Source organism: Phocoena phocoena, chromosome 2 (genome assembly GCF_963924675.1).
Source record: "Phocoena phocoena chromosome 2, mPhoPho1.1, whole genome shotgun sequence".
In the NCBI taxonomy this organism is placed as follows: domain Eukaryota; kingdom Metazoa; phylum Chordata; class Mammalia; order Artiodactyla; family Phocoenidae; genus Phocoena; species Phocoena phocoena.
This window is the reverse complement of record NC_089220.1, coordinates 139,434,441-139,448,939: the sequence shown is the minus strand read 5'-3', so window position 1 is coordinate 139,448,939 and position 14,499 is coordinate 139,434,441. Positions and strand designations below refer to the sequence as shown.

At 54.2% G+C, this 14,499-nt stretch overlaps 1 protein-coding gene across 1 annotated transcript; it reads right to left on the bottom strand.

The window, feature by feature from the left end:
* Positions 1-3,591: 3,591 nt before the first annotated feature.
* ZNF710 (zinc finger protein 710) lies at positions 3,592-12,677 on the bottom strand. Its single transcript, XM_065872614.1, has 4 exons — positions 11,217-12,677; positions 8,286-8,477; positions 7,623-7,797; positions 3,592-3,761 (listed from the first exon to the last, which is right to left on the bottom strand). The coding sequence occupies exons 1-4, from the start codon at positions 12,675-12,677 to the stop codon at positions 3,592-3,594; spliced, it is 1,998 nt and encodes a 665-aa protein (XP_065728686.1).
* Positions 12,678-14,499: the final 1,822 nt, after the last annotated feature.

Below are 14,499 nucleotides of genomic sequence, written 5' to 3'. Positions count from 1 at the left end.
TTTCTTTGATAGTTTTAACTTTCTAAACGTGCCCAGACCTCTTTATTTGCCTGTTTCTCAGTCCTTGAAACAGGTCCCACACAGTGGCCGCCTCAGTTCTCTTCGCCACGGCTGCCTGGGACTCGGGCCTGGGCCTGTGAGTGGGGCCCCCATGTGGTCCAGGCTAGTGAGTCCCAGACTTGGGTTCTTCTTCACCACTCTGTGGCAAAACTTGGAAAAATAAGTTTATAAAGTTGCTATAAAGCTAAACAGATCCAACTTAAAGGGCTATCCTTTATTCAGGGATTATGTTCTACTTTTGGTGTTAAAATGTCCTAGGGAAGAGTTGTGTCTTTTTTTTGGCCGCATGGCTTGCTGGGTCTCGGTTCCCTGACCAGGATCTGCAGTGAAAGCGCGGAGTCCTAACCATTGGACCGCCAGGGAATTCCCGAGTTGTGTCATCTTGACTTGAGAAAATAAATACTTGGCAACCCAAAGTCCATTTCCCACATTTGGGTGGGCTCTCATGTATTCTGAAACCCAATAGCTGGGAGCCTTGGTAGCTTTGAGATGGGCTTCAGCTGCCCACCTCCACTGACAGCCGCCTTCTGTGCTAAGACCACTCTTCCTCAGTAATCACTGGACTCCTGGCGCTCTAGGAGGAAAAGCTGGCGTGATGACTCTGGCTGGCCCAACTCCTGGGGGGAAGCTCAAGGTTTCCGGCCTCTTCCCCATCAGTAACGAAGGGCTGGCAGCTCCCCAGAAGGCACAGCCTCTGAAGCCCAGTCTGGCATCGGGAGCTGGCTTCTGTCCTGGTGGCCTGTTGGTGGGGAAGCGGCTTTTTCTCTTCGAGTGGTGGGAATTCTGGGGCCTTGACCCGCGCCCCTTTCTCACGGGCTTGGAGCTCTGCAGGTGGCCATTCTAGTGCAAAGGATGGGCTGGGGCTCCTCTGGGCCCCCAGAGAGGGAAGCCTTGTAGGGAGCTCCTTCTGAGGGAGGGGTGAGGACCGGGTCCCCAAGAACCATGGAAAGAAGCACTCGCAGTCACCTCACTAAAGAATATTCATTTATTTATAATTATTGCTAAGTAAACTTCTCTTTTAAACAGGAACATAAAAACACAGTAGGGCTTTGCACAAGTGGAATTTCTAAACAGTTGGTTTGTATACACGTCAAAATAAGTTAGAATGGGATTTGTCCAGGAGTTTCCAAGTCACCCGAGAGGCTGCACGCCTCTTTTGAAAAGGTTGGGGTGGGGTGGGGGGTGGGGACCGGAGCCTTGCCAAGACCACCGCCCACCCAGCTCCAATTGTGAGTTGTGCTGCTTCCTTCTCTCAGCCTTGCCCAGGTCCAAGGCACAGGGCATGGGGGGCGTTCAAGTATTGAACCTCGCAGAGGGCTGGTGCTGATGGCGGGGCTGGGGGCAGAGAGGAGAGCCCCACCCTGGGGGCCAGACCGTCTCTCATGGGTTTCCAAGACCAAGGCCACTGCACTGGCAGGGAAGAGGAAGAAGAGGAGGTACAGGGTTCTTTTTGGTACCAGGGGTGAAAGAAGTTGTGGGAAGAGGTAGTTTGCGGGGATGATGCTTCTGCTCAGCAGGAGAAAATGTCTTCTACAGTGACGGGGTCACTGCCACCTGAGGGTCATCATGGCGGGCACCTGGGAGGCTGGGGGCCTCGGTCTGGAGAGCCACGGTCGGGGCGAGGCTCCCGTGAGCCCCAGGCCTCTTATTTGCTGCTTAGCATGAACTCTAGCAGAGAAGGAAGGGGCACCTGGCTGCCTGATCCCGAGGCTACCTTGTCCTCCCCTCCGTCCTGATCTCAGCCACCCTGAGGCCTGCCTTGGTCCTTCACTAAGGATACGGCCTTGGGGGCACCTCCCTCCCCAGCCGCTCCCCGCTTCCTGGTTTCTGGGCTGAAGCTGGTGGCTTCACCTCCTGTGCCTCTGGGAATGGCCTTGCCTGCTCCCCTCCACGGAGGCCGCAGGGGGCGAGTGGGTGGGCGTCTGGGTGCCCCAGCATTCCTGAATGTGCTCTTTCACCGCCCTGGGCCTGCAGTCTTCAGTTCCGGGACAGGAGCTGGCGCGGGGACCGAGGAGATGAGAGCGGGCTGGCGAGGGAGCGAACCGTGGGCTGAGCAGGGGCGGCAGCCTGGGCCGCTGCTCTGGGTGGTGCAGAGCAAGTCACTAGCCGGAGGAGCTGGGAGAGGGTGGACGGCCTGCCGGGCTCTGACTCCTCCTGCCTCTCGCCTTGGCCTCCGGAGGCTTCCTGCCAGCAGCTGAAGCCCCAGGGCCAGACCGACAGTGCCTTCCGAGCCCGAGTCCCGCCAGGGCAGGCCACGCTGCTCTTGGTTGGGGAGGCACAAAGCACACACAGCACACGAGAAAGCTTCCGCTGGCAAAAAGAAAATGATCTCCATCAGAAAAGATAATAGGTGACACAGAGTTGGAAAGGAGAAAAATAAATTACCTTCAAAATATCCCCCTTTGCTCAAAAAACCTTTTTTTTTTCCCTCTATGGTCTTCATTTTCCTTTTTAAATATGTTGCTCTTCTTGGGACCCTGCTGACTCTTGGCTGTCCCCATCCTCAAAATGGATACTTATTAGACCTTAAATAAGAGGAAAACTCCAGGCCCCCACCCCTACATAGGCCCTCCTTGGCCTCCTTAAGGACAGCCTCTCTTGGTCCCCAACGACCCCATCACCGGTCCCCTCGCTCAAGGGGCCTCCATCTGTCTTTGTTAGTGTGTGTCTGACGCAAGGCATGTCCTGGCTTTGTCGGGGGACCCTGGGGTGGTGCCCCACTCCGAGACAGAACTAGATAACAGTTTGCTGAAATCCACTTTAGGGACGCCCACTTCCAAACAGGGCTGTAAGATGCGAGCCTTCTGGGGGTCGGCTGGAGAGGACGGTAGCTGGGGGTTGGGCTACACCCCGCTTTCCTAAGGCCAGGACCAGGCTGCATGCACGCCTGGCTGGAGGAGAGAGCGGGAGGCACCAGGAGGTAGAAGGCAGAGGGCCCTGCCTGGCTGTCCATGGACAGGGTGGGGGAATGGGCTCTGGGCCTGGGCTTTTTGCAGCCCAGGGGCTGGTGGGGGGTAAGGGTGGGGGGCAAGGCTGACCAGCACAGGAGCTCAAACATCCCTAGAGGCAGGAGAGGGTCCAGAGGAGAAACAAGACATGGCTCAAGAGATCTCCCTCCAGTGACAGGAGCCCCGAGGAGCCATCAGGATGGCCCTGCCCACACGGGCCGCCCCAGCTCTGCTGGGCCTGGAGAGACTTGAGAACCTATGCCCTTGTGACCTGTCCCCAGACGGCCCCCATCTGCATTTCTCCCACAGCAGCAGGCCAAGGAGACCCAGACCTGGGCCTCCCGTGTTACCCTTCCTTCTCTAGGATGCCTGGGGCCTGTGCCTGGTTCACAGCTGAGGCCAGTAGTACAGTCTCCATTTGGTCTACAAGTCCCTAGTGGTGCAAACGACTGAGTGGGAGGGAGGGCTCAGGACAGTGGGGCAGTAGCTTGTTTTTCAGCTGCAGGAGGTGCAGCCTGCAGCACATGGGTCTCCCCCCACGCCCCACGCCCTCCTTGCCCCGTCCTGGGTGGCCTGGCCTGTGCTATAGCACGTTGTAGTAGGCCATCTCTTTCATGGCCTGTTCGGTGAGGACGCTGGCCTCGGCGCTGCTGTCCACACCGGCGTAGGCGTAGGCGTTCTCCTCGAAGTCCTCGATCTCCTGCTGGCTGTCAAGCTCGGAGGGGTCGGTGCCCGTCAGCTCCATCATGGGGTCTGCAAGAGAGGGCACAGTTAGGCCTGGATGCTGCCTGTGGTCACTCCCACACGGGAAGCAGAACTAAAGAAGTCATTGCCAGTCACTGCTTCCAAAAGACTCTCAGCTGCCTCCTCTGCCCTCCTGCTCTGGGAGGCCCCCGACTCCCGTGGCTTCTCAAATGTGTGCCGAGTGGGTACAGGCTTGGACTTGAACTCTTGGGGTCATCCCTCTCTTGCACCTCCTGAGTCACTAAGCCCTTATTTATTCTTTGCAACATTACTCATTAGCCTCCTTTGCCATATGAAAGCCTCCTGTACTATATCATGTCTGCAATACCACTCGTTTGGCACCTACTGTATGCCAGGCACTTCACATATATCATCTCATGAATGCTCACAGCAACCCCGTTTAGGAGATCAAAAGGAAGTTCAGAGAGGTTAATCAACTTGCCAAAGGGCACCCAGCAGTGCTGTTGTTTTGATCCACTGTGCAACTCTACCTTACTTGGCTGGAGGGAGCTGTTTCTCCTCTGACCTGGCGCCAGTTCTACCCAGTGGTATCCTCAGGCCTAGCTCTCCAAGGCCAAGCACTCAAGGTAGGTTAACAAAGACGACGAGATAAAAATTCTAAGAGGCCTCTTGTAATTTTATCAAATTGAAATCTTTTATAAAGCTCTTACTGTTGGAACAAAAGCCAGATAGAAAACTCCACAAAGGAGCTTGGGTGGGGCTGCCTTCCAATGAGTTATGGAGGGAGGGAGGCCCAGGGTGTGACCTGGGGACCTGGGAGTCTTGCTGGCAGGGACTGTGGCTGAGCCCCAGTGTGCATTCTGCCCCTGTCCATCTGGGATATGCGATGTGTTTGGGGAGAAATGGACCCCAGCCCAGGGGTAGCCCTGATGAGTCTAAGGCAGGGTTTTCCAACCTTGGCATTATTAACATCTTGGGCCATAATTCTTTGTTGTGGGGGACTGTCCTGTGCATTGTAGGATGCTTCCCAGCATCCCTGGCCTCTATCAGCGAGATGCCAGTAGCACTGCCCCCGCTGTGACAACCAAATGTCTCTAGACATGGCCAAATGTCCCTGGGGGGCAAACTCACCTCCAGTTGAGAACCACTGGTTGAAGGGTAATCCCACTCGTTGCCAATGAGTGGCTCAGGATTAGGGATGGGACCCAATTCTGGCCAGTGAATCATGAGGAAAGGCCTGCTAGTGAGTTCTTAGAATGTTCTTATTAGTTTCACAGAGCAAAGGAGAGCAGGCTCTTACTCTTCCAATGGAGGTGAACAAGGAAGCATATTGCCCTAAAGGCCACTGGCAGCTATTCTGCGACTATGAGGAAAAGCACAGCTAATAATGTGGACAGACAGAGGGAGCCTCACCCTGTCCTTGTTGAGGGGCTGAATCAGCCAACTTTGAAGACAGCCTGGACTGCAAATCATTTCTTAATTTATTGCCTTATTGTTTAAACCAGTCTGAATGGGGTGTCTCTTACTTGTGCCCATAGCATCTGACTTTATAAAATGAGGCCAGCTGTACCAAATCTTTTTTAAAAATTTTATTTATTTACTTTTTTGTGGCCGCACGCACCACACGGCTTGCGGGATCTTAGTTCCTTACCAGGGATCAAACCCCGGCCCTGGGCAGTGAGAGCATGAGTCCTAACCACTTGACCTCTAGGGAGTTCCCTCAGCTGTACCAAATCTTATAGCCCCTAGGCACTTTCTTCCTCAAATCCTAGTGCCACACCTTCATACCATATAGTTGATTAAAAACAAGCTAAATAAAGACCCTGGGAAAATTTCTACCTCTGGGTCTCTGTTATCCTCCCAACCTCCCTTTATTAACTCTATTTGGCCTGTCCGGTTGGCCCCAGGGAATACTCTGTACCATTTTTTACAAAGATGTTGATCTACCTCCTGAATTACAGTCCTATCGTTTATTGGGTGGTTCCATCTAGACTGTAGGCTGCCTTCCTCCTGCACAAGTGTCAAGCCTGAGCTTCTCAGACCAAGGTTATACGTGAGTGGTGGGTGGACCTGGGCCCCAGCCATTCCCGTGCCAATCCCTGCTTTACTTTCTGTCATCTGGTACAATCAGGAACAAAGCAACCCTAGGCATCCCTGGTCACTGACCTCAGGTGGAAACAGCTTAGGCCTTAACCAGCCCCTGGGAGCGAGGTGTGCAGGGACAGCTACTTCCAAAAGGACCAGTCCTGTTCTGGCCCCTCCTGGTGGGTTAGCTACCTGGCATGTCCACTAGAGTACTGGCTCTCAAACTCTACTGCGCATAGAATGAACTAGGGTGCGTAAAAAAAAGTCCGGATCCTGGGCCACACGCCAGATCAGTTACATTCGAATCTCTGTGGTTGAGACTCAGGCATCAGCATTTTAAAAATTCTCAAAGTGATTCCAATGTGCAGCCACGTTTGAGAACAGTTCTCTGGAGTCTAGGTCAGAGGTTCTCGAAGTGAGGTTCCTGACCAGCAGCTTCGGTGTGACCTGGGGAACTTGTCGGAAATGTAAATGATCCGACCCTATCCCAGACCTACAGAATCAGAAGCTCTGAAGGTGGGACCCAGCAATTTGTTTTAACAAGCCTGGAGTGATTCTCATGCTCCCTTGCTCAGGTTTGAAAACCATCACTTTATTCAATGCTTCTCAAACTTTCCGGTGCAAACAAATCACCTGGGGATCTTTTGGAAACGCAGAGCCTGATTCAGCAAGTCTGGGGTGGGGTGGAGCCTGCAATTCTAGCAAGATCCCAGGTGATGCCAGTACTGCTGGTCCTAGAACCACATTTTGGGTAAGAAGGGGCTACAGAGCAACTATATGCAGCCAACAGCGTTTCATCCTCACCCAGAATGGAAAACTGATGCCACCTGTTTCTGCCAGAACACTCCCGGCCATTCACTGCTCCAAAACTAAATCAGGGTTATTGCAGCATCCCCCAGCATCTGATTGACTCCTAGAAAGTAACCTCACATGGCAAGTCGACTCACCCGGTGATTGTCGGGGCACATTCCCAGCTAATTTGTCTCAGAAGGAGCACCAGAAAGTCAAATAGCTCCAGACTATACAAGGAACCTTCCTGAAGTGTGGTTGGCTTCTCCTTCCTGGAGGATCTCTAAAGTGCCTCCTCCCCATGAGAGGCCAGAGCGACTACAGTTCTTCCAGTACTGACCAGTGTTGAGGGGAGCAGCTATCACTAACATGTAGGGATGTTATAACCAACAGCCAATGAAACCTCCACCAACTGCAGAGGTAAGGACACTTCTCCTGAGTATGTGGGCTACATTCTTTTTGGCAGGCACTATGAAGAATGTGACTGATTCTATATCCCTTTTTGCCTTGGCGACTAGGAAGCTCAGGGCTCCCCTCTGCATGCCCATAGGACATCCCATGGTGTACTTGGGGTTGTGACCTCACCTGGCTCTCCCTTATCTTTACAGTTGCCAATTTTCCTTTTGTTACTTTCTTTCCCATCCATTTAAAAAAAATGTCATCTCTCAGTAATGATCTTGCATGAGTTACCTAACTTCTCTGTCCTTCAGTGTCTGCATCTGTAAAATGGCGATAATAACAGAGCCAACCTCACTGTGAGGGTTACGTGAGTTAATAAAGGCCTGGCACACAGCACTCAACAAATTATTTTTATTATTGTTTATGTGAGCCCTCGTAAGTCCTCTGAAGTATACACAAATATCCCATCATTATCACCATGGTGACCCTCCAGGGTGCTCCCTCTCCAGACCTGAGCCCACCCCAATGAGGTCTCAGGCCTGGCCAGCCTCCCCACTCCCCTCACTGGACAGGAGGCTCCTGAGTGTGCCATGACAGTACCGCTCCTGCTCTGTCCACTGCGTGTGGCCCACCCACCTTGGCTGTCCAGGCCGATGTCCATGACGCCGTGCTTGACCTTCATGTGCCGGCTCAGGTTGCCCTTGAGGTTAAACTTGCTGGAGCAGTAGGGGCACTTGAAGGGCTTGCTGCCCGCGTGCAGGTGCATGTGGCCCAGCAGGTTGTACATGCGGTTGAAGGACTTCCCACACACCTGGAACACACCCCACCCGGCCTCATCAGCCCGGGAACCCGCGCTCTCCGGACCCCCAGCCACTCCTACCTCCACGGCTGGGCCGGAATCCCATCGGCTGTGGACAAGCACTCACTTCGTCCTTTCCTATGTGATCCCAGAGGCCGAGGACTGAGCCACTCCCTGCTGGTCACCGTTCCTGTGTGTCTGCCCCACGATCCCTGAGCTGAAGCTGTCAGAAACCCAGGGCTCGGATCTCCGGGTGTACTGAGTCTCGGGTCGGGGCTCTTTCCCTGCGGCTGTACCGTGACCTTCACCCCCTCCTCCAGTTCTCAAAAAACAACCTCAGTAGCTTGTAGGACCTGAACCCTCACCGCCCACCCCAACCCCCAGAGCCCAGGCAGTTTCACCCAACCAGGGCTCCCTTGCCCATACCGGGTCCCGGCTGCTGCCGTCATGCTGAGGCCACTCGTGGGGAAGTCCCACCTGGGGGCCCGAAGGCCTGGTACCTTGCATTTGAATGGCTTCACGGGCGAGTGTACAATCATGTGGGTCTTGAGGGTCTGCTTCTGCACGAAGGTCTTGAAGCAGATGTGGCACTGGTAGGGCCGAACGCTGGTATGGATCAGCATGTGCCGCTTCATGTTCGCCTGCAGGGTGAACTCCCGGCCACACACCTCGCACTTGAACTCCTTCACACCCTGTGCGGGGTGGGAGCGATGGTCAGGGCCACACAACGGACACAGGCTCTGGAAGTGCGTGCGTGTGTGTGTGTACCACAGGGTCAGTGCTTCTGGGAAATGACTTCCTGGGGATGTTCCAAACAGGGGCCACTTGTTTGAAATGCCCGGGAGGATGTTGGGGAAGAACCGTTTACTATGGAAAGCATTCCAGTGATAGGGAGAGATCGGCTGAGTCTTATTGTTCTGACCCATACACCTGCTGTCTCCTGCCCAAGAGGGCAGGTGGATTTGTAGGTCTGTACCAGGGCACCGAGGCAAGCGTGTTCGTTTGCACGTTAATTCGTTCATTAATTCATCAACCATTTACCAGGCACCTGCTATAAGCCAGCATCACATCAGGCACCAGGGGCCTCTGGCCAAGAAGACACAGCCTTAGCCTGGGGGCCTGGACGGCTTCCTGAGATCAAGATGCATGTATATATTTTTCACCTCAATGCTGTCTCTCAGTGGCCTTTTTGGTTCACAGACCCCTTTGAGAGTATGATTAAAGGTATGAGCACCCCAGGAAAAATGAAAAAACATTCAGGTCTGTGTAGAATTTAAAGACTTCTCAAACCTCGGAGCCCGTCCACGACCCCTGAGAGTGTATTCTAAGCTTCTCTTGTGATAAGAACAACCTGTAGCTCTTGTTGAACATAAAGCCTCTCAGGCCCCTCCCTGGAGATTCAAATTCCCACGAATTTTTAATCCCAACAGGTTCCGCAGGTGATTCTTATCACTGATGGACTTTGGAACACAACCCCAGGAGACAAAGATTCCAAGGGAAAACCCTCTGGTTTGGATGGTCAACATGCTTTTCCATGGTCTGGAGGTGACCCCCAGAGCAGGACAGGGTGCTGTGTGCACAGGAAGCACAATGTATTGTCTGGGGAGAAAAGTGAGGACAAAAGTTCCTAGAACCCCAGTAATTTAGTAGAACTCCAGTGGCACAGACACATTTCTGTGGTCACAGCTGCTGTCCCAACTGCTTGTTTGGTACAAAGTTTCATGTTATAATTTAACAGTTCCCGTGTCTATTTCTCTCAGCAGACAGGCTGTGTCTCCTGTCTCGTATGCTTGCTTGACAGAGCGAAGATGATGTGTATGACCACAAAGGGGCCCTGCCCTTTGGGATGGTGTGCACATGTGTAAACTGAGGCTGATAATGATAATTTTATCAGCCTTTGATTTTTGCTTTTGCCTTTTCTTCACAGTATTATTTCTCCTTTAACACTTTGTGGACTTGTGGGGATTTTTAAGTCTCCTAGTAGAGGAGAAAGATGGCAAATATATAGCACGTGTACTTATCACTTTGCACTCTCCCCACCCTCAACCCCTGCAACCCCCAACTCCCCGCAGGCGGAAAGAATCAATCATCTGGTTTTACAGCTGAGCCCAGATTCAGCTTCAGAATCCTTCTTAACATTACACTCTAGGTAGCTACACCAATTGAATGAGGAGCGCCTGCAATGATACCTAAGAATCACCTCTGCTCCAGCAGAAAGAGTTCCCAGGGCTGGGAAAGGCTGGATTCTCGGCCTGGCAGGCTGTTTCTTCCCTACTCACTGTAGTGTCCACTGTGAGAGATAAGGACATGAGTTTGACCAGGAGTGTCTCTAAGGCCGCAATTATGGAGAGTGGCAGCTCTAGGCATGTTCAGCTTCAAAGAGTGAAGTTGGTTGGATCTGGGGTGGAAACCATGGGTCAGGACAAGTGCCAGAGTGGGACTGTGGGACCTGAGAGGCCTCATTCCCCTTCTGGATGTAAGAGCCTCTTAAAGGAGGTGACGTTGGCTGAAAGGCAGGGTGGCCAGTGGACTGAAGGAAGAGGAAGGTAAGGGGAGAACTGGTCAAGTTTATGTCTAGGGACACAGTGGAAAAGGACAGTGTTGCTCCACCTTCTGTCCCCACAAGCCACTTTGCTTCATTTTGTCATATTCTAGAACCTATTGTACTTTTCCATAGCAAATATTTTTCCTTACATCTATTCCCTTTTTTTTTTTTTTACGGTACGCGGGCCTCTCACCGCTGTGGCCTCTCTCGTTGCGGGGCGCAGGCTCCGGATGCGCAGGCTCGGCGGCCATGGCTCACGGGCCCAGCCGCTCCGTGGCATGTGGGATCTTCCCGGACTGGGGCACGAACCCGTGTCCCCTGCATCGGCAGGCGGACTCTCAACCACTGCGCCACCAGGGAAGCCCACATCTATTCCCTTTTAAAATGAAATATATTTAGCATTTTCCTAAAGGGAAGGCACACAGCTTTTGATAGACTCGTGTAATTACAAGGAGCAAAGGAAGCCCTCTGAGCTTCTGACCATCCATCTCATCCACCTCCCCGTGGCACCCTGGCCTCTCTCCGGCCTCGGTCCTCCCAGCCACGAGATAGAGAATCAGCGATTCTCCTCCAACTGTGCTCCTTGGGTCCCGCAGGGGTTCCTCAAACATTTCAGTTAAAAAGTTTTAAAATGAGTCAAGTTTTACTATTTAAAAAAACTAATTTCAATTACATTCTTTTCTGACACTCATCAAAAAAATATAACTATAAAAATGAGAGATGTTCACCACCTAAAAGATCTCAGGCAGTGCTTCGGGAAGCACTGGATGAAAGCACGGCAGGAGGAGAGGGCAGAGCCTCAGGCCTGGGGCCAAGCCCCCGGCGGGAGGCGGGGGGAGAGCCCAGGGGCCGGGGCCTTGCTCGGGGAGGCCTGTGGCGTCCTTACCTTGTGGGTGAGCGAGTGTTGCTTGAGGTGGTGGATCTGGCTGAACTCCATGCCGCACTCGGTGCACACAAAGGGCCGCACGTTCTGGTGCTTGAGCATGTGGTTCTGCAGCTGGCTGCGGTAGTGGAAGGACTTGTCACACTCGAGGCACTGGTAGAGGGTGGGGCCCTGATGCGAGGCCAGGTGGCGCTTGAGCTGGGTCAGGGTGGAGAAGTCCAGGCCGCACTCGACGCAGACGTGGCAGCGGCCGCTCTCGTGCTTCACCTCGTGGGCCTTGAGCTCGCTGGGGTAGGCGAAGCCGCGGCCGCAGAAGTGGCAGCTATAGGGCTTGACCTCCGAGTGCAGCAGCATGTGACGCTTGAGGTGGCTGGTCTGCGTGAAGGCCTTCTGGCACACCTGGCACTTGTGCGGCCGGGTGCCCTGGTGCGTCAGCAGGTGTGTCTGCAAGTGGCTGGGCTGCTTGAAGAGCTTGCTGCAGTGCGGGCACGAGTGAGGCTTGATGCCGTTGTGGCCCAGGATGTGCGTCACCAGGTTGTACTTGGATGTGTAGGACTTCTCGCACATGCGGCACTGCCAGCGCTTCTGACGGTCGCCTGCCTCCACCAGGTACGAGTCGTCGATCTGCACGTTGATGTCCAGCCGGTCCAGCTGGGCCTTCTTGTGGCGTTCCACCGTCGAGCCGGCTGCGTCGGCCTCAAACTCGCCTGCCTCCTGCCACACGAAGCCCTGTTCCGGCTTCACGGGCTCCGGGGACTCCATGGTGGGGGCCTCAGGGTCGCTCAGGGGGGCCAGGTGCGGCGGCTCGAAGCCACACTCTGTGGGCAGCGCCTCTGGCCCGGGCAGCGCCATGCTGGGCTCGGGGAAGCCGTCCCGGGCTGGGTCAGGGAAGTGGGGGTCGAAGGGGCCTACGTCCAGCTCTGGCCGCGGGGTTCGAGGCAGGTGCCGCAGTGTCCGGGGCTTGCGGCTGAAGACGCTGAGGTCGATCATCTTGACAGCGCTGCTCTGCACCAGGGCCTCGCAGCCGCCACTGGCCACCTCGGTGGGGGCCTCCGCTGGGCCCGCATCCTTGTCGTCGCCGGGCACGGACACCTCGTAGACTTCCTGATCCTCTTCCTCCTCCACCTTCTCAAACTTGACCTTGGGCACCAGCCGCACGGGCGGCCGTGTCTTCCGCCGGGTGTGCTTCTCGAAGGCTGCCTCCACCTCCAGCACCTCCTCCTCTGCCGGCTCCTCCAGGGCCCGCCCGTTGCAGGCCAGCTGGTAGACATCTGGGCCCGGGGCCCGGGGCTCCCCCATGGCTGCCCCGGACAGCTCCGGCCCCAGGTCCGGGTAGAAGGCTTCGGCGCTTATGGTGGCTCCAAAGAGCTCATTTTCTGAGACCAGGCCCAGCACGGCAGCCTGAGCCAAGGACAGCACCACCACGGCATCCGTCTGTGTCCCTGAGTCCATGAAGCCCTCCATCCCGTGGCGGCTGGCTAGGAGGGCATCGCTGCAGGAGGAGAAGGGAACATTAGCACTGCCGCTCAATGTCGCGCAGACAGACAACAGACAGACAACAGACAGACACACTCAGCAAGGGCTCAGCCAGCTTTGGGCGTGTCTGTCCCTGACGCCTTTCTCTTCCTGCCTTGGGAACAGGGCACACTTGTAATTATGGGGAGCAATGATAACCCTCTGTGTATCTGATCATCGCCATGTCCTCCATCTCCCGGTGGGATCCTGGGTAAGCCCTGTCCCCTTGCTGACCTCAGTCTTCCCATCTGTGATACAGGGTGGTTGGATTTCCTCAGTGGTTCTCAAACTATGTTCTGCATGTCCTTCAGGAGTTCCAAAAAAAAAAAAAAAAATCGGATCCAAAATTGCAAAAAATAAAGATTCTGCTATTTTAAAAACCCATCTACTCAAATGTAATGTATACCTCATTCCTACACATTCAGTAGGCCCACTGGCTTTGTTGCCAAGGTATAATTAATTTTGCACAGACCTTGAGACTGTACAGTGAGGTGTTAAACAACTGTCACCATTTGTAACGGCTTGGCCATGTGAATGTGGTCTTTTGGGGTTTTTTGGGGGGGCAAAAACAAGGCAACACACAAAAATCAATTAGGTGCCGAGGCCGATCTCAGACAGCAGCTACCTCCTGTCAGCCCTGATGCTAGATGACTGTGCCCATCGCAACAGGTCACTGTTCTTGATTAGCTAAATGTTAGACATTTAAATACCTAAATTTATACCGTGTAAAATATAGCTTGTGGGGACTTCCCTGGTGGTGCAGTGGTTAAGAATCCGCCTGCCAATGCAGGGAATACAGGTTCGAGCCCTGGTCCGGGAAGATCCCACATGCCGTGGAACAACTAAGCCTGTGCGCCACAACTACTGAAGCCTGCGCACCTGGAGCCCGTGCTCCGCAACAAGAAAAGCCACCACACTGAGAAGCCTGCGCAACGCAACAAAGAGTAGCCCCCGCTCGCCGCAAATAGAGAAAGCCTGCGCACAGCAACGAAGACCCAACACAGCCAAAAAAAAAAAAAAAACAGAAAGAAATTAGTGGGTTAAAAAAAAAAAACATGTATAGCTTGTGTCTGATTTGTACACTGGAATTCCATGTTCCATGATCTGATTTGAAAGATCAGATTTGAAAGAAGGGCTCCATGATGGCTACCAAGTTTGAGAAAACTGGCTGAAATGAATGCTAAAACTGGCTCCCAGGGCTTCCCTGGTGGCACAGTGGTTGAGAGTCTGCCTGCCGATGCAGGGGATACGGGTTCGTGCCCCAGTCCGGGAAGATCCCACATGCCACGGAGCGGCTGGGCCCGTGAGCCATGGCCGCTGAGCCTGTGCGTCCGGAGCCTGTGCTCCGCAACGGGAGAGGCCACAACAGTGAGAGGCCCACGTACCGCAGAAAAAAAAAAACAAAAAAAAACTGGCTCCCAGGTTCACAGCTATGCGCTCTGATCCAACAGGTGTTTCTAAAAAAGCCAATGAGTCCACCTATCAGGGTCCAACCCCCGGTGCATCAGCTTCCTGCCTTCATAGAGGCTCCAGGTGCACCAGTGCCCTCCGTGTAGCCCGGCCTTTGCACAGGGATTCTCCCACCCAGGTGCCCTTTCCCCAACCCCGGTGAGCTGCCGGCTCCTCCCACCAGCGCCCCAGGCTTCCCTCAAATTCCCCCTGTTCCTGGGGCTTCCCAGCCCTCCCCGCCAGCCCGGATGTGGAAGGGCCTCCTCCCAGGCCTGGGATACTCATCAGATTGTACCCCGCCTCCAGCTCAGTGCCCAGCACA